Consider the following 22,751-nt stretch of genomic DNA (forward strand, 5'->3'; position numbering starts at 1 on the left):
CGTTTTGTTCTCAATACCCTTCCTAATGATCCCAAGCATAGAATTGGCCTTCTTCACTGCCGCCGCACATTGGGTCGACACTTTCATCGACCTGTCCACCACCACCCCAAGATCTCTCTCCTGATCTGTCACAGACAGCTCAGAACCCATCAGCCTATATCTAAAGTTTTGATTTTTTGCCCCAATGTGCATGACTTTACACTTACTGACATTGAAGCGCATCTGCCATTTTGCTGCCCATTCTGCCAGTCTGGAGAGATCCTTCTGGAGCTCCTCACAATCACTTCTGGTCTTTACCACTCGGAAAAGTTTGGTGTCGTCTGCAAACTTTGCCACTTCACTGCTCAACCCTGTCTCCAGGTCATTTATGAAGAGGTTGAAAAGCACCGGTCCTAGGACAGATCCTTGGGGCACACCGCTTTTCACCTCTCTCCATTGTGAAAATTGCCCATTGACACCCACTCTCTGCTTCCTGGCCTCCAACCAGTTCTCAATCCACGAGAGGACCTGTCCTCTAATTCCCTGACTGTGGAGTTTTTTCAGTAGCCTTTGGTGAGGGACCGTGTCAAACGCCTTCTGAAAGTCCAGATATATAATGTCCACGGGTTCTCCCGCATCCACATGCCTGTTGACCTTTTCAAAGAATTCTATAAGGTTCGTGAGGCAAGACTTACCCTTACAGAAGCCATGCTGACTCTCCCTCAGCAAGGCCTGTTCGTCTATGTGTTTTGAGATCCTATCTTTGATGAGGCATTCCACCATCTTACCCAGTATGGATGTTAGGCTGACCGGCCTATAGTTTCCCAGGTCCCCCCTCTAGTTATATAGTTACATAAGAAGCATTATGTATATATATAGTTACATAAGAAGTTATATAGAGTTATAGTTACATAAGAAGTTACATCTAGTTATATAGTTACATAAGAAGCATTAGAGACTGGGTTCACATGTGATCTACAGCACACCAGTTCCTAGAGAAAAGTGGAATATGTGACATTTTATTTGGGGGGGGGGGGGTATGACAATTACCTCCTGCCGCAGGTTAGCATTCCAGCTAACAATTTTCTTCTGCAAATTGGGCTTGCAAAGGGGGTTTGGAAAAGTTTTTTTAAAAAAATGTTACAAAAACTGTTTGCAATCCACCAAAAATCGGCACGCGACCGAATTGGTGGGTCCTGACCCACGGTTTGGGAAACATGGTGGTAGAGAGATGGAGATAGGGCAGACAAAAGAAAATGTTTCTTTACCCAGCGTATAATTAGTCTGTGGAACTCCTTGCCATGGGAAGTAGTGATGGCATCTTGCCTAGATGCCTTTAAAAGGGGAACACTGGAATAATACTTAAAAATGTCATCTCCTGACTTTTCCTTCTTTCCCTTTTGAACTCGTATGCAGTTCCTCAATGGCGTCAAGAACACATTTTATCCACAAGGGAATCCTTTTCCCTGCAACGGACATTTACACAGTAGAGCATCTCACTTATATAGAAGATGAATTCCAGCTGATGGACGATGATGTTGTGAATGTCACTTACCCCAAATCAGGTAGGAAGGAAAATACCATAGATACTTGCCTATAGTATGTAAAATTTTTGCCAAGTAATCAAGCTCAAATTATCACTTTGCCTTATCTCAATCAGAGGGTCAATCAGAGGGCAGAACCTTTCAACTCTGAAAAGTTTCTAGCTCAGGCAGGCACCTCTTGCCCATCAGAAGCAATACAGAGATTGTTAGTTTCTATAGTAACTTTCCTGGGAAATTCCAGCCAATGTTAACCTTTTATTCTCCTGCAGAGAATTTTGCAAATGAAGCTGTAGCCTGGATCCCTTTTGCAAAGGTTTTGCATTTGGCAGAGGTCTGTTTTTTGAAACACCAGGATGGGATCCTCCTTTCCATTTGAAACAAAAGTCCCAGGCTACAATTCAGTGCACCATTACTTAAGAATAACACCCATGGTCTAAAGTAGATCTAAAAAGGGTTGCAAATATATGCAGCTCATCTCTCTGCTGTGAACTGAATTCCACACTCTCAGTTATATGTCATATGTTATATATAGATCCTTGGGCTTAACACACCAGACACCTTAAGGGTGGATTTGATTCATGGTTCTCCTGCAGTGGTTCCCAACCTTTTTCTCTTGCATATCCCTTGGCAGCCTATTTCCATAAATTGTACCTTTCCTATTAGCAAATTTTTTTGCTAATTAGCAAATTAGCAAAGGCCGGATTGGCCTTTTCAGCCACACTAAACGCTGTGCCAGAACCACCTTTCAGAGCGCGATACCATAGTCTTTCGAGACTGAAGGTTGCCAATATATATATATTAGCAAAATGTTGTAATTAATAATACAAGCCCTCATCTCCTCCATATGAAAACCCAGACTTCATGTATTCATCAGAGTGTTTTCTCTTTTTATCTGTTTGAATAATAGAAGATTCTGCCTTTGCACTGTTTTGCACTAGAAGTGTGCTGAGAAATTCTCAGTGATTGATCACTTTCCATATTATGTTTCAGCTTTTTTACTGTGCTGGTTTTCAATCACTGGTGCATACATGAATTGATGACCAAAAACTAGCTATTGGTAGGCCTTTCACAGCCAACTAGCTACCTCCCTGCCTGCCTTGCTGGCCCTGCAAGCCATTCTGGAGCATGACCTGCATTATGCCATTCTTTTTCAAGTACCCCTAAAGGTCCTGTTGAGTGCCCCTGGAGGTACATGAATCCCAGGTTGGGAACCACTGTTTTACTGGTATGTTGTTTACAGTGCACTTACTCTGATAGTGCTTACAAAAAGGCGGTGAAGATCAGAATTTAAAAAGATTAAAAATGTATCTTATGATCTTTTACTATGTTTTTAATAAATTAGAGACTACAGTTCTTAGGGAACAATTAGTGGTAGGTTATTTTTCAGGATCTGGCCTCAGGTAAATTCAGACAAAACTATCAGACAAAAAATCAGACAAAACTAAAATGCTTCAAGCTGCTTGCGGGAACAAAAGAAGCAACTCAGCCAAAGATGAGGTGAGAGAGGCCAAAGATGGCTGAGAGAGAGGGACACATTTGCTTAGCTGTCTTTGGCCACTCTGAGACACTGTGTGTACTCAGGAAGGTGAGCCATGTGTACAGAAGGACAAATAGGCTAGGAAGGAAGACACCAGCTCCTAACTTGCTGAACACCCACCTAGGAACCCATTGGATGGCAGAGATCTTGAGCTTAATCCATCAAGATGGGGACCCTACATGGGTCCGCAATGTGCTACTCTCGGAACGTGTGCCCTGGATAGAGAACATCGAGACCAAGGATATTCTCCTGAACTATACACCACCGAGGTTCTTGTCCACTCACCTTCCACTCCAGCTTTTCCCTAAATCCTTTCACCATTCCAAGGCTAAGGTAAGAAAAACCAAACCACAAGGAGTCCATGTCCCACACAGATGCTTCCTTCCTGTTCGAAAGAAGCAAAAAAAACCCCACCCATCCACACGGGAGGCAAAATTAACAGGAATGTTGCTTTTGTTCAGGACTGATCATGAATGAAAACTTGGGGTACTACCAACTAAGGGCCCAATCCTATCCAACTTTCCAGCACCGGTGCAGCCTCAATGCAGCCCCAAGGTAAGGCAACAAACATTCCCATACCTTGAGGAGGCCTCTGTGACCGCCTCCCACCCTAGGATACAGTGCATGCCCCATTGGCATGGCTGCACCGGCACTGGAAATTTGGATTGGATTGGGCCCTAACTTGAGCAAGGAACTTTTGCCTACCTTAAGGGAACCATTAGCGGTTAGCACACTTGCTCCCCTCTCTCGCCTGTTTGGACATGCAGCTGAAAGGGGAAAAACCTAGGTATAAGGCAGTCACATAGCTCCCCGGGGTCAAAGATGATTTTTGTAGCCCTCCATGACAAATCTAATTTATTAAGTAAATAAATAAATAAAAAGTTATCTGGTTAATTGGCTAAACCTTTTGATAGAACACAGATAGTCCAACGTGATTTGTTTCATTGCATTCAGCATTAAATTACCTTTCCAATGATATATCACATGATGGCATTATTTGTACATACCAAGGTTTTCACAACTTTGGCCACTAGTGTCAAGTTCAGATTATTGCCTCTAAAGCTTGTTACCCATTGCAATTGCTGCCCCCTGACCCCCTTAGCTATGCTACTGGTAAGAGGTATCCACTACCACCTGCTCAGGTGATTGAGACCATCTGAACAACCCCCCCCCCCCCAGGAAAAATTCTGAACCTCAGGGGTACCTATCAAAATCACTCTTACCATAGTGCCTGCAGATCGAGGAGACAGGGCAACCCACTGTCCCTACTGTATCGAGAGCTAAGCAGAACCAGTGTTAAACTGGAACCAGTTTTATTGAGAAGATGAACCTAAAGGATTAAACAACATAGCAAAAGGACAAGGCGATGTGAAAAAGTGGGGTGGAAAGGGTTGTATTCATGGATCGCTGCTATGGGGTGAAATTATGGTGAATGGATGGAGTTGCATCTATAAATCTGCTTGGTCCCTTCCAGATCAATACTCAGCTGATGAAAGCTGACAAATTAAAATGAATTAAAAACCTGATGGCTCTAGGTAGATTTTATCCCTGTCTTGATTATCAGCACAGCTGCATCTTCAGCTCAGGACCTGTGAGTGGGTGCTTATCTCTGAGGCTCCCAATGTGGACTCTCAGCCAATTGAAATGAAGGCCACCTCTTTTCTTTGTGGCCTAGAGAGTTCCAAACTTTTGGTTATCATGAGATCACTGGTTTACCTGGGGGTATGTGTCACCTCTTCCCTGGAGGAGAACTGGCAGGAGCATGAACCAATCAGCTTCCATTCCTGTCTCTGAGAGGAATCCCAACTCAAATAGTAGAGAGGGGTCTTCCCCACCTATGGGATTACCCACGCTGGGGTAACTGTTTCCTGAAGATGTTCCCAGCAGCTAAATAGCACAAACTGTGACTGGTGAGTTTAAAAGTGAGTTTAATTGGGAATATAGACCTCAAATACACAGAAAACAACCAGGGAACTCCAGAGAAACACAAGGATTCATCACACAGACCCATGTTTGACAAATGGGAGGTGGGAAGAAGGTGTCCCCGGCCGCAAAGATGCTCCTGCTCTTGTTTCTCCTGCAGGTCATCTACACCGTACGGAACCCCAAGGATGTCCTGGTCTCATTCTATTATTTCATCAAAGCCTTTAAATTTTTAAAAGATTATGCAAGAACCCTGCAAGAAGACTTGGAGGAGTTCCTGAGTGGGAATAGTAAGAAAACTCTCCACACGTTAATACCCAGCCCTCTTACTGCAACACCCTTCCTCTCCCCTCATCCCAGCAGGAGTGTTGACACAGAAACCGAAACAACTGACCCAAAGGGAACTGTTTTACAAGTCTGGTTTCTTTAGGGAATTCTGGAAGGTGGACTCATGGCCAAAGTTCTGAGAAGGCTCTGTTTTTATTTAATTATTTTTGAATCTATTAAAATGGTGTCAGGTCCTTCCTCCAAGTGGCTCAATGTTTTATATGAGACTGTCCCAGTTTATCCTCATAAGAACCCTATTAAGATACTGGTCTCCAAACCGTGGCCAGCTGCGTAAGGAAAAAACTGCCCAGATGTAGCATAGTGATTTCCTGTCTGTTCCTGTTTCCGTTCTGTTCTGATTCTGTCTAAGGAAAAAGCTGCAGTGCTTTCTGTTCCACCCCTCAGGCTGCAATCCTATCCACACTTACCTGGGAGCAAGCCCCATTGACTATCATGGAACTTACTTCTGAGTATACATGCATAGGATTGGGTTCTCAGCCTCCTATCTTTCTGGTCAATCTTCTCAGAAATTCACAAGAAGCAGTCACTTCCTCTGCCATCACCCCAGCAGGCTTAGCCTGGATTTCCAGGTGGAAGTGGCTGCCCAGTGTGAATTTCTGGGATGATCAACTGGAAGGATAGGAGACTGTGGTGTGGAACAGAAAGCTCCACATTTAGGTGACTTTTTACTTGCATTGGATTCAGCCCAAGGGAATAATTTGGAGGCTACTGCTATAAGACACCATATCATACCCAAGGACTTAAAGAGTCATGGCTGAGGCGAAGCTGTGGAAGCCAGCTATCCGAGGTTCTGTTCCAATGTTGTTTTGATTATGTCACTCAACTGTCTCTAACCTCATCCCTACCATCTTTCACACAACCATAATTATCAATTGGGTTCATAGAAATTGTAAGGGATGATTCAGAGTTAAACTGCTTTATCTTTTTGAACTTAAAAAAATGTCCTTAAAAGACAGGCTGCGGTGGCCTAAGCAAGGAGAGAAGGGATAAGGTAAGGTGTGACCTCACAACCCAACGCAGCTCTCATGAGTAACCCCAATGGTTATTTTCCACCTCTACCTCTGCCTTGCTCTTCCAGGGGTCTATGGCTCTTGGTTTGACCATGTGAAAGGCTGGCTGACAATGAAGGACAAGCCAAACTTCTTCTTCATCACCTATGAAGAGCTGCAGCAGGTATGGCTCCATACATGGCTGCATTTACACAACCCAAGTCGTCTCTTGTAGCGATGTGCAGGCGCTGAGCTTTGAGATGTCTTTGCATATTTGGCAATCTGGCAGGCACACCTGCGACTGCGCACATGCTTTGTTGATATGTTGAGTGTTGAAAAGCCAGTGCTCTGGAAAGTAGTAGAAAGTTATAGAAAGAGCTAGCCTTGAAAATGTTATGGAGAAATCATATCTATGGAATGTGTTTGCGGTTAAGCTAGAGAGCCGGCTAGTTACAGCCAGTATGAATCTCAGCATCCTCTAGTAAATTTCCCTATTACGTAGCCTTATATCATGTGTTTTGAGACTTAATAAAAAGCTGGGTCAGGAGCTGGGAGAGACACACTTCTCCCTTGATTTCATTCCTGCTCCTGCTTCTAGCCGTTCTCAACCCCTTTGAAACCTGTGTCTGTCGTCTGATTCTTCGCCATGGCTTCTATGCCACACCAAGCAGCTTGCTCGAGCTGCTTCCCAAGTAGCACTAAAATGCTACAGTCTCTGCTTAGGAAGTTTTCTGATCTTTGCTTTAAAAAAAAATTGTTTCTGTTTTTGGACATGTTTGGAGTGGCTTTCCTTGGTGAAAGGATATTGGCTCATCAGTCCAGGTAGATGAAGGTAGTAATCTGTACTTCACACAATTACCTGCTTGAATGCTGGCTGAATGTTGCCTAATGTGCTAGCTGGCTGAGAGTAGAAGATGGCTGGGGGGGTCACTCAACTGTTAGAGATATGTGACCACATTGGGCTTGTCTGCGTCCACAGTTCTGGCTAAGAGTCCAACACCCATGGCCACTTGCTGAATGCATGCTGAAAAATGACACCTATCTCATCTCCAAGAAGCACTGATCTGCACAGGGCACTGCAGTGTGTGAATTTTCATTTGCAGCCTCTGCTGTTGTCTTCTGACACCCTTAGGATCTATGGGGCAGCGTGGAGAGGATCTGCCGTTTCCTGGGGAAGGAGCTGACTGACCAGCAGATTGACTCGGTGGTGGAAAATGCCTCCTTCGAGACAATGAAAGACAACAAGATGTCCAACATGTCCCAAGTCTCAGACAAAATTATGGACCATAGTAAAGGAAAGTTAATGAGAAAAGGTAAAAGCTGGATCAAAGGGCTGGGGGTATGTGTGATTGACTGGAGCTGAGATGGCAGGAAGTTAACCCAATTGTGACACAATGAAGACCAGTGCTATGGGCTTGTTGATACAGTCTAGATTCTGAGCTGGCCTCAGAGTACTTGTCTCTCTGACAGATACACAAGTTGGGAAATACCCTCTTTAAGGTTACTGTCTCCTCTTTGTGCTGTTTCAGGGAAGTCTGGCACCTGGAAGAGCTCCCTGACCGTGGCCCAGAGTGAGCGGTTTGACCGGGTTTATCAGGAGAAAATGAGAGGTGTGACAGTGGCCTTCCCATGGGACTGATTGTTCTACAGCCTTGTTCCTTCTGCCAACCGTCCTCCAATGGTTCATCAAGACGTACATGATCTGAACACTGTGGAATTGCCCTCAATCTTGGTGAAGCAAAATACCATCACATATCGCTAATTTCACTTACCACTTTTGCAGTGATTTTGGGTCCCAGCCCCCAATTTAATTCATTTTTTTTTTTTTAATTTTTTGTAATGTAATGGGGTTGGCTGTCTTAGACATGGCCAGAAAAGCATAATCTGACTCTGGATGAAATGAATCTAAAGCAATTCAGAATAGTTTTGAGGCTATCCACCAGCTTTACCATCACATATCGCTGATTTCACTTACCACTTTTGCAGTGATTTAGGAAGAACAGGAGTGGGGAGAGATTGTCCATCAGTTGCATGCTGCTCCCTGCCCTTTCCCCAAACCTATGTTGTGACAACAATGAGGAATGGAGCAGAAAAGCTAGTCTGGGCTAGAGCAGTGGTTCCCAAACCTTTTTTTTAGCACCAGGAACCACTTTTTAAAATGATACTCTATTGGGGCCCACTTACCTTATGATGCTTAAAAAAAATACGTTTCACTTTACCAGCCACTCAAGTCTTTTTATCCTGTCGACTATGGTGGGAGGGCTGCTCTCTGGAGCATTTGTTGAGCTCCACATTGATCAGGTTGGGACCATTCTGGTGGCCTTGCATTGCCCTTGGCAGTAGATGGAGGCTGGTTCACCTACTCAGGGCCTAGGAGAGGGGGGTAAAGGGGGTAATTTGTACCCGGGCCCAGGGTCAGAAAGGGGGCCCAGGAGCCAAAGGAGGGGGCCCAGAATTTCCTGGGATCTGACATTTTCCTATTTCACCTGAACTCACTACCTGCGCATGATGTTCATGCACAAACACATGCAGTGCGTGTAGTGTTAACTGCTGCTGCAAGCTATGCAGACCGGGCCCAGGATTGTATCCATGACCCTCCTTAACACAGTATCAGATCTGGGAGGAAACTGGCCGGCTACAGTAGCCCTCTGGCTTGTGGATCCCATAACCGTGAAGGAGTGTACAGAAGCTCAGGGACCCAGCTGCGGGGCGACAGCGGCTGCAGAAGTTCATTTTGGTCCATTCTAGCGTGAGTCTAAATATGAAGATGCTAATTTTCTGCCATCGATTTTCTATATTTCAAAGATTTAAGAGAGGAATGTGTTTGGTTTTCCATATTACTTTATCTAGCTGCCATTGATACAGGCTAGTGAAAGCCATAAGCCAAACACAAACAAATTAAAAGTTAAATCATTAGGAAGTTTAATAGGGAAAATGTTCAAATGTTTACTTATGTTAATGAACCAAATGTTTATGGATGTTTATAGCTATATTAGTGAGCTAAATATAGCTAAGGTCACCTTTGCTGTGACCTTGCAACACCATTGCTGCATGGGCTGGTAGACCTGGACTCTGCATCAAGAAGCCTAGTAGACCTGGGCTCCAAAGAATATCATGGTTGTCAGCACCCTCCTGCTGCCTTATTTTCCCTCCCTGGTCTGCCTGCTCTCATTGCTCCCTCCCCCTTTGGGAAGGGGCCCAGAAGAAACTTTTTATCCCCTGATAAAATTCCTCTCCTAGGCCCTGCACCTACTCATGGGTAAGCACAAGCGTCTGGCTCGGTTTGGATTTCCATAGGGCGCCATTTCCAGTTTCCTTGTCAGCTATCAACTTGTCAGTTTCATGACCCACCAAAAATTAGGCTGTGACCCACAGTTTGGGAACCATTGGGCTAGAGAATCTCTGACTATCTAGCACATGAGTCCAGTGCACTCATCTTCTGTTTCGTTCTGCTGCCCTCAAAACTCTGTTTTGAGTTCAGGGAAGAAGAAGAGGATCACTGGCATGCAATTTTGCAAGAGGCAATGAAAGTATTTATCATACTATCTTAAGTGCCAGGAGATCTTTGACTGGCCCTGACCATAACTTTTTCTACATGACAAAGATAATCTAAAATTGTAGACTTGGTGCTGGCCCCAGGCTTCCTGGTGCCTGAGGCACAATGACTCCCCCCACCAGTAAATTTTTGTGAGATAAATTTAATTATTTTTCTGGGGTGAAAAAGTTATTGGAATTTGGTTTATAGAGTTACAATTACTAGTCAAACGTCTGGTACTATTCAAATTTTTATTATTAATATTAATGCAAAATATTTATAGTTAATGAGTTTTGTCGTCCCTTTGCCTAAGAATAAAACAAATATAACACTTTGAATAGTTCCATTCTCTTTGTCCTTCCTATTAGAATAATAAGATGTGTTCTTTAATTATTTTTGGGGTTGGCTATCTTGGACATGGCCTGAAAAGTATAATCTGACTCTGGATGAAATGAATCTAAAGCAACTCAGAATTGTTTTGTGTTGCTTTATCTGTTATTTTCAGATGTTAACTTGGAATCTTTTTCTTCATATTCTTTGGATTTAAGTGTATAGTGTTAATTCCTGTATTGCAAGCTGCTTTGAGCCACCTGTTGGGAAAGCAGGTTACGCATTCCATAAACAAACTAAACTGGTTTGAGGTGTTGGAATCAATTACTGAACCCATTTTTTTCCTGAAGTTTTAGATGTTAACACAAGAAGCACAATACCGTGATAAACACAGCAGAAATTTAGCTGGCCTGGGTCTGCAGTAGTCATCGAAACAAATCCCAGAAATGACAGTAGAAGTGAAAAGGTCTTTACCAGACCCCACTGCCACCACAGTGACTAATGGTCTTGCATCAAAGACTGGTCCAGGATCTCCTGACGAAAAAGGCATTAAAGGCTAGGGTTCACTATATCTGATACATGAAGTCAAGTTTTCGCTATGGGCTACATTTCATGCATCTGATGAAATGGATTGGGACCCAGTGAAACAGATGCTGAAATAAAATGGTCAGGCTATAAGGATCGGCTGCCATCCTATATACACGTACCTGGAATTAGGTCCCATTGAATTCAATGGGCATACATCCATATAGCAATACCTTGTGTTCTGCTCTTAGTTGAATTTTCTGCTATAGACTAACACAGATATCTCTCTGGAAGGCAAAAAAAAGTGGTGAAATAGTCATTTTTGAAGCACAGAAACACTTGTGACACTCCCCCCCCCCCCGCAGCCACTGTTCACCAAGAACATACAACAACCTCAGATAGATAGATAGATAGATAGATAGATAGATAGATAGATAGATAGCTTCCACAGCATCCAGTCCAGGAAAATGGACTTAGATGCGCCTTTGGCCTGATCCAGCAAGGCTCTTCTTATGTTCTCGGGAGAAGGGGAGTTTTATCCCTTCCCCCCAGGTTAGGCAAATAGCCCCACAATGGGGCTACTCATTTCTACCTATGGGTTGGCATAGAATTTAGAGCCTCTGTGCAAGGTGGACAGCAAAGCTCTCCAGTCTCGCCTACTTCCCACCCCGCTCCCTCCACCGACACACCTCCTCCCCACCCTCCCGCTGCCTCTTCCCTGCCTCCCCCCACACCCTCACCTACCGCTGCGCTGCCTGTGGGTCTGCGTGACCGCCGAGCGGTGGAGCTCCAGTACTCCACAGACAATTGGACCTGCAAATGTGCCTTATGGTATGTTTGCAACAGTGCGTTCTGGCAGTAAGCCAGCGCACACTCTTTCGAATTGGGCCATAAATAAATAGACTGATTTCTTCTCCTTCTGTTTGCAAACTTTTTTCATCCCAATGTCTTGCACTGGGTTGCAGCAATACAGCACAAAAGTAGACAAAATGAAAAACGGAATTGAAAAACATTCCGAAATACAAGAGATATATTTCAGTGCCGCCTTATTCACCTTTACTTAGAAGTTTCACTGTCTTCAGTAAGATTTATTCCCAAGTAATTTGCACAAGGTTGTAGCCTTAATCCTACATGAGCTACATACTGTCTCTTGGTCAAACCTGTGGGAAAAACCATGAATGAAACATTAAGCTTATGCCCCTAGGCAAGTGTCCCAGTGTAATTTCTGCAGAACCTGATGCATTTTTTTAAAGTTATCATTCCTAACAAAATTCTGAAAGGATGTACCTGAGTGATTCTGCTGATGACCTCACTGCTCATGCTAGAGGAGAGGTCCAGGAGCTCTACTTCCTCAAGCCCCCAACCCAACTGCAAGTGAGAGCATGTGAGTAAGTCAATGTAAGTGGGGGGTTATCATGTGTTTTGTGATTTTTATTACTGTACCATGTTAATCATTAATAAAAGAATTTTTTTTTAAAGAAGTGATTGCTCTGCTGCTTGTCAATGTTTAAAAAGAACCACCCAGTTTCTGAAGGGGATTACACTGGAAAAAGGAGTGAGGATCATTGACAGGCAGTCGCAGGGAGAGTGAGGTGCTGTTCCAAGGTGAGTAGATGATCAGGCTGGGATGAAGAGTTAGCAGGTAAAACATCTTTTCTGGGAGGATTGGTGCCAAATTTCCTGAGAATTGAATTGTTTCTATTCCAAATTGCACATTCTCCCCCCCCCCCCAAGTAGGGTTTGCCCTTTCAGCTCCGAACCGTCCTTCCTTCTGGACATTATCTAGAACTTCCCAGGGGTTCACCTATTAAGGGCTAAGGAATCAATGCTCCAGTAGGCATGACTTTCTGGTCAGTGCCAAATCTGACTATTCCCTGGTGCCAAACCTGTAGAGGTGGGAGAAAACGGTGGTAATGAAATAAAATTTCTGCACTTCTCATTTTTGTAAACAAACAAACCCCCAAATTTGCAAAAAAAAGTGAAACTGTTTCAGTTGGTTTTTATTTATTATTTAATGGATGGGGGTGCATGAGCAAATACTGTGGTCACATCTGCAGACACCATCCCACCTATATCACCTACCTAGTACTCTTCTAAAGTGATTCTAATTCATAATGTAAATTTGAAATAAAAAAACAAAAACATAACCCCACTTTCTGCACTTCAAACTTTTGGAAATCTGTGAAAAAATAAAACCGTTTTCCCCTCCTCTATGCCTTCAGTTCCATGTTTATCTCGTCCGCATGTTTGTTTTAGAAGTCCAAACAGGCCTTGACACACTGTGAGTCCAGGGTGGGTGAAAGAGGAGAGGATCCTAACCCTGGACAGCCTGGGGCAATCCCAGGCTGCTTGGATTTGCGCTACCTCTTGTAGTGGTGCAGATCCAAGTAACCCCATTGGGGCTGCTGTGGCTTTACCCAGGGTAAGGGGAAGTGATTCCCCTTGCCCTGGGTTGAGCTGCTTTCCGCCCCAATCCTGCCTTGAATGCAGCACGTGCCCACCAGCCTGGCTGCTCAAGGGCAGGTTTGGACTGTGCCCTAACTGGATAGTAAAGAACAAAGAGTTATGACCTCTTATCACTGAACTATAGGCAGGTTCAACTGTAGGCAACAACTATGTTCAACTACAGGCATCAACTGTTAACTTGCACATGCCCGATCTCATCTGATCTTGGAAGCTAAGCAGGTTCAGGCCTGGTTAGTACTTGGATGGGAGACCGCCTGGGAATACTGGGTGCTGTAGGCTTATACCTTATACCAGGGGTGTCCAAAGTTTTTGGCAGGAGGGCGACATAATCTCTCTGACACTGTGTCGGGGGCTGGGGAAAAAAGAATTAATTAACATTTAAAATTTGAATACATATATATAAGTATACATAAATGAATATATTAAAGATGAACTTATATGAATGAATGAAGGTCTTGCAAAAGCTCAAGGCCTATAAAAGGCCTTGTACAAAACAAGGCTGGCCTTTCCTTTGCTGCTGCTACTGCATCATAGATGTGAAACAGCAAGCTGTGGAGGAAGCCCTCATCCCACAGCTCACACGGGAGGTCAAACAGTGGCCCTCACGCTGAGAGCAGTTGCATTGGGCCAGTGCGGGCTCCAACAAATCTCTGGAGGGCCAGAGGCTCATTGGAGAGTGGGGTCTCCCTGAGGGCCACATTGAGAGGCCTCATGTGGCCCCAGTGCCGGGGTTTGGGCACCCCTGTCTTATACCATAGTCTTCCGAGACTGAAGGTTTCCAGCCAGGCAGGTATTGGATATGCTATTTAATTTGGTAGTACCTGCCTATATTTATGAAAATCTCAGTTCGTAGCAATGGAAGGTGCTACCTAGAATGCAGGTGTTGGGTTTCACTGCATCAATGGCTCATTCCAAGTTACATTAAAAAAAAAACACTTGAAAAAATTTGAAGTTGTCATCTCCTGACTTTTCCTTCTTTCCATCTTGAACTCGTACCTTTGCAGTTTCTTAATGGCCTCAGAGACACGGTTCATCCACAAGGGGATCCTTTTCCCTGTAATGAAAAATTACACAGTAGAGCATCTCACTTATGTAGAAGATGAATTCCAGCTGATGGACGATGATGTTGTGAGTGTCGTTTATCCCAAATCAGGTAGGAAGGAAAATGTGTGGAATGTGAGAGCTCATAGAAAGAAAGGAAAGGTCCCTTCAAGTGTCATGGTCGGATGACAAAATGTGGGTGGGAAGAATGCTCCTCAAACAGGAGAAATGTACTTGAATTGGTCTTGTTAGACCTCCAATCTCTTTATCTGTTCAAGGGGAGAAGATAGCAATGAACTGAAAGAAAAATCAGCAATTCTTGGGAAGAAATGATCAAGTTTCCTCAATCATTATGGATTGTATCTAAAGCAGGGGAATTGCTGATGCATGAGGGGTGTGGGGTATTCCAGGTGACACTAGTTGAGAGGGTGACACCATGGGACAATACCGTCACGTCTTCTGCATACTTCAAGCTGCTTGCGGGAAAACAAAGAAGCAACTCAGTCCGTAACGGCCAAAGATGGCTGAGAGAGAGGGACACATTTGCATAGCTGTCTTTGGCCACTCTGAGACACTATGTGTCCTCAGGAAGGTGAGCCATGTGTACAGAAGGACAAATAGGCTAGGAAGGAAGACACCAGCTCCTAACTTGCTGAACATCCACCCAGGTACCCATTGGATGGCAGAGATCTTGAGCTTAATCCGGCAAGATGGGGACCCTACATGGGTTCGCAATGTGTTACTCTGGGAACGTATGCCCTGGATAGAGAACGTCGAGGCCAAGGATATTATCATGAAATATGCTCCACCGAGGTTCTTGTCCACTCATCTTCCACTCCAGCTTTTCCCTAAATCCTTTCACCACTCCAAGGCTAAGGTAAGAAAAACCCAGTCACACAGAGGCCATGTCTCAACCAGAAGCTTCCTTCCAGTGCCAGAGAAACAAAAAGAACCACCCATCCACATGGGAGGCGAAATTGACAGAAATCTCTGATGGGGAATGAAAGTTTGGGGATTTCCCAACTAACTTGAGCAAGGAGCTTTTGCCAAAGCACATCTTCTAGTGAACATAGTTCATATCTTGCACTACCTTAAGGGAACCATTAGCGGTTAGCACACTTGCTCTCCTCTCTCCCCTGTTTAGATATGCAGCTGAATGGGGAAAACTCAATGTATAAGTCATTGCTACCTGCTCAGGTGATCAAGACCATTTGGGCAAAATCCCCCTCCCAGAAAAATATTGAAACTCTGAGGTTCCCACCTAAATCACTCTCATTGCAGTGCCTGCAGGGTGAGGAGATGTAACAATCCACTGTCCTTCCTGTAGCAGGAATCAGGCAGAACCAGGGTTAAAAAGGAACCAGTTTATTGAAAAGATGAAACAAAGGGATTAAATAACATAGCAAAAAGGACAAGGCGAGATGTGAAAAAGTGAGGTGGAAAGGTATTCATGGATAGCTACTACGGGGTGAAATTATGGCGAATGGATGGAGTTCCATCTATAAATCTGCTTGGTCCCTTCCAAAACATTTCTCAGCTGATGAAGACTGACAGATTAAAATGAATTAAAAACCTGATGGTAGATTTTTCCCCTGTCTTCATTATTGGCACAGTGGCATCTTCAGCTCAGGAGCTCTGAGTGGGTACTTTTCTCTGAGGCTCCCAATGTGGATTCTCAAACAGCTAAAATGAAGGCCACCTCTTTTCCTTGTGGCCTAGAGAATTCCAAACTTTTGGTTAAAATGAGATCACTGGTTTACCTGGGGGTATGTGTCTCCTCTTCCCTGGAGGAGAACTGGCAGGAGCAGGAGCCAATCAGCAGGCTCATTCCTGCCTCTGAGAGGAATCCTAACTCAAAGAGGGATCTCCCCCCCCCATGGGATTACCCACACAGAGGTAATCGATACCTGTGAATGTTTCTAGCAGCTAAATGGCACAAACTGGGGCTGGTGAGTTTAAAAGTGAGTTTAAATTGGGAATATAGACATCAGATATACAGAAAAGGACCAGGGGACTCCAGAGAAACACAAGGATTCATCACACAGTCACATGTTTGACAAATGGGAGGTGGGGAGAGGGTGTACCTGGCTGGTGTGTACCTGGACGGTGGCCTGGATGCCTTTAAAAGGGGATTGGACAAGTTTCTGGAGGAAAAATCCATTACGGGTTACAAGCCATGATGTGCAAGTGCAACCTCCTGATTTTAGAAATGGGCTATGTCAGAATGCCAGATGCAAGGGAGGGCACCAGGATGCAGGTCTCTTGTGATCTGCTGTGCTCCCTGGGGCATTTGGTGGGCCGCTGTGAGATACAGGAAGCTGGACTAGATGGGCCTATGGCCTGATCCAGTGGGGCTGTTCTTATGTTCTTAACTACAATTCCCAGAAAGCCTTGCAGGTCTCTTGTTATCTGGTGTGCTCCCTGGGGCATTTGGTGGGCCGCTGTGAGATACAGGAAGCTGGACTAGATGGGCCTATGGCCTGATCCAGTGGGGCTGTTCTTATGTACCCTGCCGCAATGATGCTCGTGCCTCTCCTGCAGATTATCTACACCATACGGAACCCCAAGGATGTCCTGGTCTCATACTATCATTTTGCCAAAACCTTTAAATCTTTGAAAGAACATGAAACCCTGCAAGAAGACTTCGAGGAGTTCCTGAGTGGGAATAGTAAGAAAACTCTGGACCCATTGATACCCAGACCTCTAACTGCAGTACCCCTCCTCTCCTCTCCTCCCAGCAGGAGTGTTGACACAAAAACCAAAACTCTTGACCCACAGTGTTCTGGTTTCTCTAGGGCAGTTTTTCTCAAACTGTGGGTTGAGACCCACTAAGTGGGTCATGAGCCAATTTCAGGTAGGTCCCCATTCATTCAATACTTTATTTTGAATTTATCAGACTTGATGCTACCATGGTATGTGATTGCATTGGGGGAAATGTTACAGATCTGTCCTTTGAACAGGATACTATGTATATGCTTTTACGAATGATAGTCAGTGGGGCTTACTCCTGGGAAAGCGTGGGTAGGATCTCAGCCTAGGATTGTTAAAAATTTCCCTGTCTGCTTTCCATCTCTACCCCTGCTTCACTCTTCCAGGGAGCTATGGCTCTTGGTTTGACCATGTGAAAGGCTGGCTGGCAATGAAGGACAAGCCAAACTTCTTCTACATCACCTACGAAGAGTTGCAGCAGGTATGGCTCCATCCATGGCTGCATTCACACAAACCCAATCTCCTCCGCTTAGGAGGTTTCCAAACCATTGCTTTCAGAAAATTGTTGCTGTTTTGGGACATGCTTGGAGTGGCTTTGCTTGATGATTGGAGTATTGGCTCATTGGTCCATGTGTGCTCTAATGATGGTAGTATCCTGCCTGTGCTGGCTGAAAGCAGAAGAAGATGGCTGGGGACCACTCAACTGTTGGAGATACATTAAAACATCCGACTTGTCTGCCTCCGCAGTTATGGCTATGATCTCAACACCCATGGCCACAACCTTGCCAAATGCATGCTGAAAAAATGGCATCAATCTTATCAGGCATCTTGTCAAGAGGGACCGATCTGCACAGGGCACTGAAGTGTGTGAATTTGTATTTAAAGCCTCTGTTGTTGTCTTCTGACACCCTCAGGATCTACGGGGCAGCGTGGAGAGGATCTGCCGTTTCCTGGGGAAGGAGCTGACCAGCCAGCAGATTGACTCGGTGGTGGAAAATGCCTCTTTCGAGACGATGAAAGACAACAAGATGTCCAACATGTCCAGTGCCTCAGATGAAGTTATGGACCACAGCAGAGGAAAGTTACTGAGAAAAGGTACAAACTGGACCAGAGAGGTGTGTGTGTGGCCGTGCACGTGTGTGATTGACTGCAGCGGAGATGGCAGGAAGATGACACAATTGAGACACAATGAAGACCAGTGCTAAGGGCTTGTTGATGCAGTTGAAGTTCTGAGCACTTGTCTGACAGACAGTGGCAGACCACCTCAGACCCGTGCTCTGGGGCAAAGGTCTGCGATGGCATCTCCTGCGGGATGCTGCCCACCCCTCCATGCACAAATTTGCCCCCCACTTACCTGGACCTCATGGAGCCTCGTGCGACCCCAGGATGCACTGGAAAAGTATACTGATACTTCTCTGGGCTCTTAAATTGTGCTTCCAGGAAACCGGAAGCACAGATTCCGACCATGTTGGAAGCCTCAAAAGGCTTCCCACAAGGTCCTAGAGGCATGTGAGGCTCTGTACCTGGGGCATTTGCACCATTCCATCAATGGAAGCTCTGCTACTGCTGACAGGTACAGATGCCATTTATGCCAGATGCAAAGGAGGGCACAAGGATGAGGTCTCTTGTTATCTGGTGTGCTCCCTGGGGCATTTGGTGGGCCGCTGTGAGATACAGGAAGCTGGACTAGATGGGCCTATGGCCTGATCCAGTGGGACTGTTCTTATGTTCTTATGTTGAAAATACGTTCTTATGTTAGATCGTGCCTGAGTTAGAACAGACAAAAGAAAATATTTCTTTACTCAGCATATGGTTGGCCTGTGGAACTCCTTGCCACAGGGTGTGGTGATGGCATCTGGCCTGGGCGCCTTTAAAAGGGGATTGGACAAGTTTCTGGAGGAAAAATCCATTACGGGTTACAAGCCATTATGTGTATGTGCAACCTCCTGATTTTAGAAATGGGCTATGTCAGAATGCCAGATGCAAGGGAGGGCAGCAGGATGAGGTCTCTTGTTATCTGGTGTGCTCCCTGGGCCATTTGGTGGGCCGCTGTGAGATACAGGAAGCTGGACTAGATGGGCCTATGGCCTGATCCAGTGGGGCTGTTCTTATGTTCTTATGTACACAAAGTTGAAAATACCCTCTTTAAGGTTACTGTCTCCTCTATGTGCTTTTTCAGGGAAATCTGGTGCCTGGAAGAGCTCCTTGACCGTGGCCCAGAATGAGCGGTTTGACCGGGTTTATCAGGAGAAAATGAGAGGCGTGACAGTGGTCTTCCCATGGGACTGATTGTTTTGCATCCTTGTTCCTTCTGCCAATTGTCCTCCAATGGTTCATCAAGATGTTCACTATTTCAACTCTGTGGAAGTGCCCTCCAAGTTGATGAAACAACATACCATAGGATGTCGCTGATTTCACCTTCCACCTTTGCAGTGATGGTTGGCCCCAGCCGCCACCCCCCCCTCCAATTTAGGGAGGAACATGAGTGGGGACAGATTGTCCCATCAGTTGCATGGTGATTCCTGCCCCTTCCCCCAAGCCTATGTTGTGATAACACTGAGGAATGGAGTAGAAAGGCAAGTGTGAGGCCGAGGATAGTTTGGGCTAGAGCAGTGGTTCCCAAACTCTTTTAGCACCGGGAATGACTTTTTGAAATGACACTCTGTTGGGGCCCACCTAGCTTTAAGAGACTTAAAAAATACAGGTTTCACTTTACCAGCCACGCAAGCCTTTTTTAAATCCTGTGTACTGGGCTGGCGTTGGCTGCTTTCTGGAGCATTTGTTGAGCTCCTCATTGATCATGTTTGGATCGTTCTGGTGGCCTTACGTTCCGTCTTGCCGTGGACTGAGGCAGCTTCAACTACTCATAGGCAAACACACATGTGTGGCTCCGTTTTGCTTTCCATAGGGCTCCATTTACAGTTTCCTAGTCAGCTATCAGCTTGTCAGCTTCATGACCCCCCAAAAATTAGGTTGTGACCCACAGTTTGGGAACCACTGGGCTAGAGGACCTCTGTCCGTCTAGCACATGAGTCTCCAGTCCTCCATATATCCTCTTCTCTTTTGTTCTGTTGCCCTCTTTGAATTCAGGGAAGAAAATGAGGATCACCCACTGGCACACTATTTTGCAAGAGGGAATGACAGCATTTATCATACTAACTTAGGTGCCAGGAGATCTTTGGCTGGCCCTGACCCCATACCTTTAGCTAGGTGACAAAGATAATCTAAAATTATCATTGGTGCTGGCCCCAGACATCCTCGTGCCGGAGGCGCAATGAAACCCCCCCACCCCACGAATAAATTTTTGTGAGAGAAATTTAATTATTTTTCTGGGGCGAAAAAGTTATTGGAATTGGTTTATAGAGTTACAGTTACTAGTCAATGATAGAAATAAATTGTTCTTTGGTTCTTTTAGCTGAGCAGCTGATTAGAATAACAGAGACTTGTTGCTGTTCTTAATCCATTTTAATATTAATGCAAAATATTGCTGGTTAATGAATTTTTTGTTGTTGTCCCTTTGCCTAAGAATAAAGCAAATATAACACTTTGAATAGTTCTTTTCGCTTTGTCCTTCCTATTAGAATAATAAGTTGGGTTCTTCAATTATTTTTTGTAGTGTAATGGGGTTGGCTATCTTGGACATGGCCAGAAAAGCATAATCTGACTCTGGATGAAATGAATCTAAAGCAGAATTGTTTTGAGGCTACACAGTTGCTTTATCTGTTATTTTCAGAAGTTAACTTGGAATCTTTTTCTTCATGTTCTTTTGATTTAATTGTGTGTTGTTAATTCCTGCGTTGCAAGCTCCTTTGAGCCTGTATTTTTGTATTGGCAACCTTCAGTCTCGAAAGACTATGGTATCGCGCTCTGAAAGGTGGTTCTGGCACAGCGTCTAGTGTGGCTGAAAAGGCCAATTCGGGAGTGACAATCCCTTCCACACCGGGAGCAAGTGCAGTCTGTCCCTGGTCTGTCTCCCTGGCTATGGGCCTTCCTTCTTTGCCTCTTTGCCTCAGTCTGTTGGCCAAGTGTCTCTTCAAACTGGGAAAGGCCATGCTGCACAGCCTGCCTCCAAGCAGGCCGCTCAGAGGCCAGGGTTTCCCACTTGTTGAGGTCCATTCCTAAGGCCTTCAGATTCCTCTTGCAGATGTCCTTGTATCGCAGCTGTGGTCTACCTGTAGGGCACTGAGTTCTCCATAGAGGAGATCCTTTGGGATCCGCCCATCATCCATTCTCACGACATGACCGAGCCAACGCAGGCGTCTCTGTTTCAGCAGTGCATACATGCTAGGGATTCCAGTACATTCCAGGACTGTGTTGTTTGGAACTTTGTCCTGCCAGGTGATGCCGAGAATGCATCGGAGGCAGCGCATGTGGAAAGTGTTCAGTTTCCTCTCCTGTTGTGAGCGGAGTGTCCATGACTCACTGCAGTACAGAAGTGTACTCAGGACACAAGCTCTGTAGACCTGGATCTTGGTATGTTCCGTCAGCTTCTTGTTGGACCAGACTCTCTTTGTGAGTCTGGAAGCTGCTTTACGGATGCGTTTGTTTAGCTCAGTATCAAGAGAAAGAGTGTCGGAGATCATTGAGCCAAGGTACACAAAGTCATGGACAACCTCCAGTTCATGTGTAGAGACTGCAATGCAGGGAGGTGAGTCCACATCCTGAACCATGACCTGTGTTTTCTTCAGGCCGATTGTTAGTCCAAAGTCTTGGCAGGCCTTGCTAAAACAGTTCATGAGCTGCTGGAGATCTTTGGCAGAGTGGGAGGTGACAGCTGCATTGTCGGCAAAGAGGAAGTTATGCAGACATTTCAGCTGGACTTTGGACTTTGGTCTTGTTCTGGAGAGGTTGAAGAGCTTTCCGTCTGATCTGGTCTGGAGATAGATGCCTTCTGTTGCAGTTCCAAAGGCTTGCTTCAGCAGGACGGTGAAGAAAATCCCAAACAAGGTTGGTGCAAGAACACAGCCCTGCTTCACGCCGCTTCGGATGTCAAAGGGGTCTGATGTGGAGCCATTGAAGACAACAGTGCCCTTCATGTCCTTGTGGAAGGATCTGATGATGCTGAGGAGCCTGGGTGGACATCCGATCTTGGGGAGAATCTTGAAGAGGCCGTCCCTGCTGACCAGGTCGAAAGCCTTCATGAGATCTATGAAGGCTATAAAGAGTGGCTGTCATCGTTCCCTGCACTTCTCCTGCAGTTGTCTAAGGGAGAATACCATATCAGTGGTGGACCTGCTGGCTCGGAATCCGCACTGTGATTCTGGATAAATGCTCTCTGCAAGTACCTGGAGCCTCTTTAGTGCAACTCGGGCAAACAACTTTCCTACAACGCTAAGAAGAGAGATGCCATGGTAATTGTTGCAGTCACCCCTGTCACCTTTGTTCTTGTACAGCATGATGATGTTTGCATCCCTCATGTCTTGAGGTACTCCACCTTCTCTCCAGCAGAGACAGAGGATTTCATGCAGCTCAGTGACGATGATCTCTTTGCAACACTTTAGGACTTCAGCAGGGATGCTGTCTTTTCCAGGTGCCTTGCCAAAGGCAAGGGAGTCCAGTGCTACGTGAAGTTCTTCTAGGGTTGGTTCACTGTCAATCTCCTCCAGCAAAGGCAGGCACTCAATGTTGTTCAGCGCTTCTTCGGTGACTACATTTTCTCTGGAATATAGCTCAGAGTAGTGCTGCACCCAGCGTTCCATCTGCTGCGCCCGATCCTGGATGACCCCGCCTGTGGCAGACTTCAGAGGGGCAATTTTCTTCTGCGTTGGACCTAGGGCCTGCTTGATACCGTCATACATCCCCTTGATGTTGCCTGTGTCAGCTGC

The 22,751-nt window shown here is 45.3% G+C and overlaps 2 protein-coding genes and 1 pseudogene across 2 annotated transcripts; all 3 read left to right on the plus strand.

The window, feature by feature from the left end:
- Positions 1-1,402: 1,402 nt before the first annotated feature.
- On the plus strand, positions 1,403-7,959 carry LOC136661393 (sulfotransferase 2B1-like). The gene is made up of 6 exons (XM_066638613.1): positions 1,403-1,544; positions 3,185-3,393; positions 5,144-5,273; positions 6,410-6,504; positions 7,453-7,633; positions 7,850-7,959. Exons 1-6 carry the CDS (start codon positions 1,403-1,405, stop codon positions 7,957-7,959), a joined length of 867 nt encoding a protein of 288 aa, XP_066494710.1.
- Positions 7,960-13,331: 5,372 nt separating this feature from the next.
- LOC136661886 (5S ribosomal RNA) lies at positions 13,332-13,455 on the plus strand (annotated as a pseudogene).
- A 732-nt stretch (positions 13,456-14,187) lies between these two features.
- Positions 14,188-19,215, plus strand: LOC136661406 (sulfotransferase 2B1-like). Its single transcript, XM_066638639.1, has 6 exons — positions 14,188-14,329; positions 14,886-15,094; positions 16,759-16,885; positions 17,313-17,407; positions 17,841-18,021; positions 19,106-19,215. The coding sequence occupies exons 1-6, from the start codon at positions 14,188-14,190 to the stop codon at positions 19,213-19,215; spliced, it is 864 nt and encodes a 287-aa protein (XP_066494736.1).
- The last annotated feature ends 3,536 nt before the right edge of the window (positions 19,216-22,751 follow it).

The sequence above is a fragment of the Tiliqua scincoides genome, chromosome 10 (genome assembly GCF_035046505.1).
Source record: "Tiliqua scincoides isolate rTilSci1 chromosome 10, rTilSci1.hap2, whole genome shotgun sequence".
Taxonomy (NCBI): domain Eukaryota; kingdom Metazoa; phylum Chordata; class Lepidosauria; order Squamata; family Scincidae; genus Tiliqua; species Tiliqua scincoides.

Coding starts and splice junctions, on each gene's coding strand:
- LOC136661406 (XM_066638639.1), top strand. CDS start 14,188: ATGGCCTCAGAGACACGGTTCATCCACAAGGGGATCCTTTTCCCTGTA. Junction 16,886..17,312: donor GGAGTTCCTGAGTGGGAATA/GTAAGAAAACTC, acceptor TCACTCTTCCAG/GGAGCTATGGCTCTTGGTTT. Junction 17,408..17,840: donor CCTACGAAGAGTTGCAGCAG/GTATGGCTCCAT, acceptor TGACACCCTCAG/GATCTACGGGGCAGCGTGGA.
- LOC136661393 (XM_066638613.1), top strand. CDS start 1,403: ATGGCGTCAAGAACACATTTTATCCACAAGGGAATCCTTTTCCCTGCA. Junction 3,394..5,143: donor TTCACCATTCCAAGGCTAAG/GTAAGAAAAACC, acceptor TTTCTCCTGCAG/GTCATCTACACCGTACGGAA. Junction 6,505..7,452: donor CCTATGAAGAGCTGCAGCAG/GTATGGCTCCAT, acceptor TGACACCCTTAG/GATCTATGGGGCAGCGTGGA.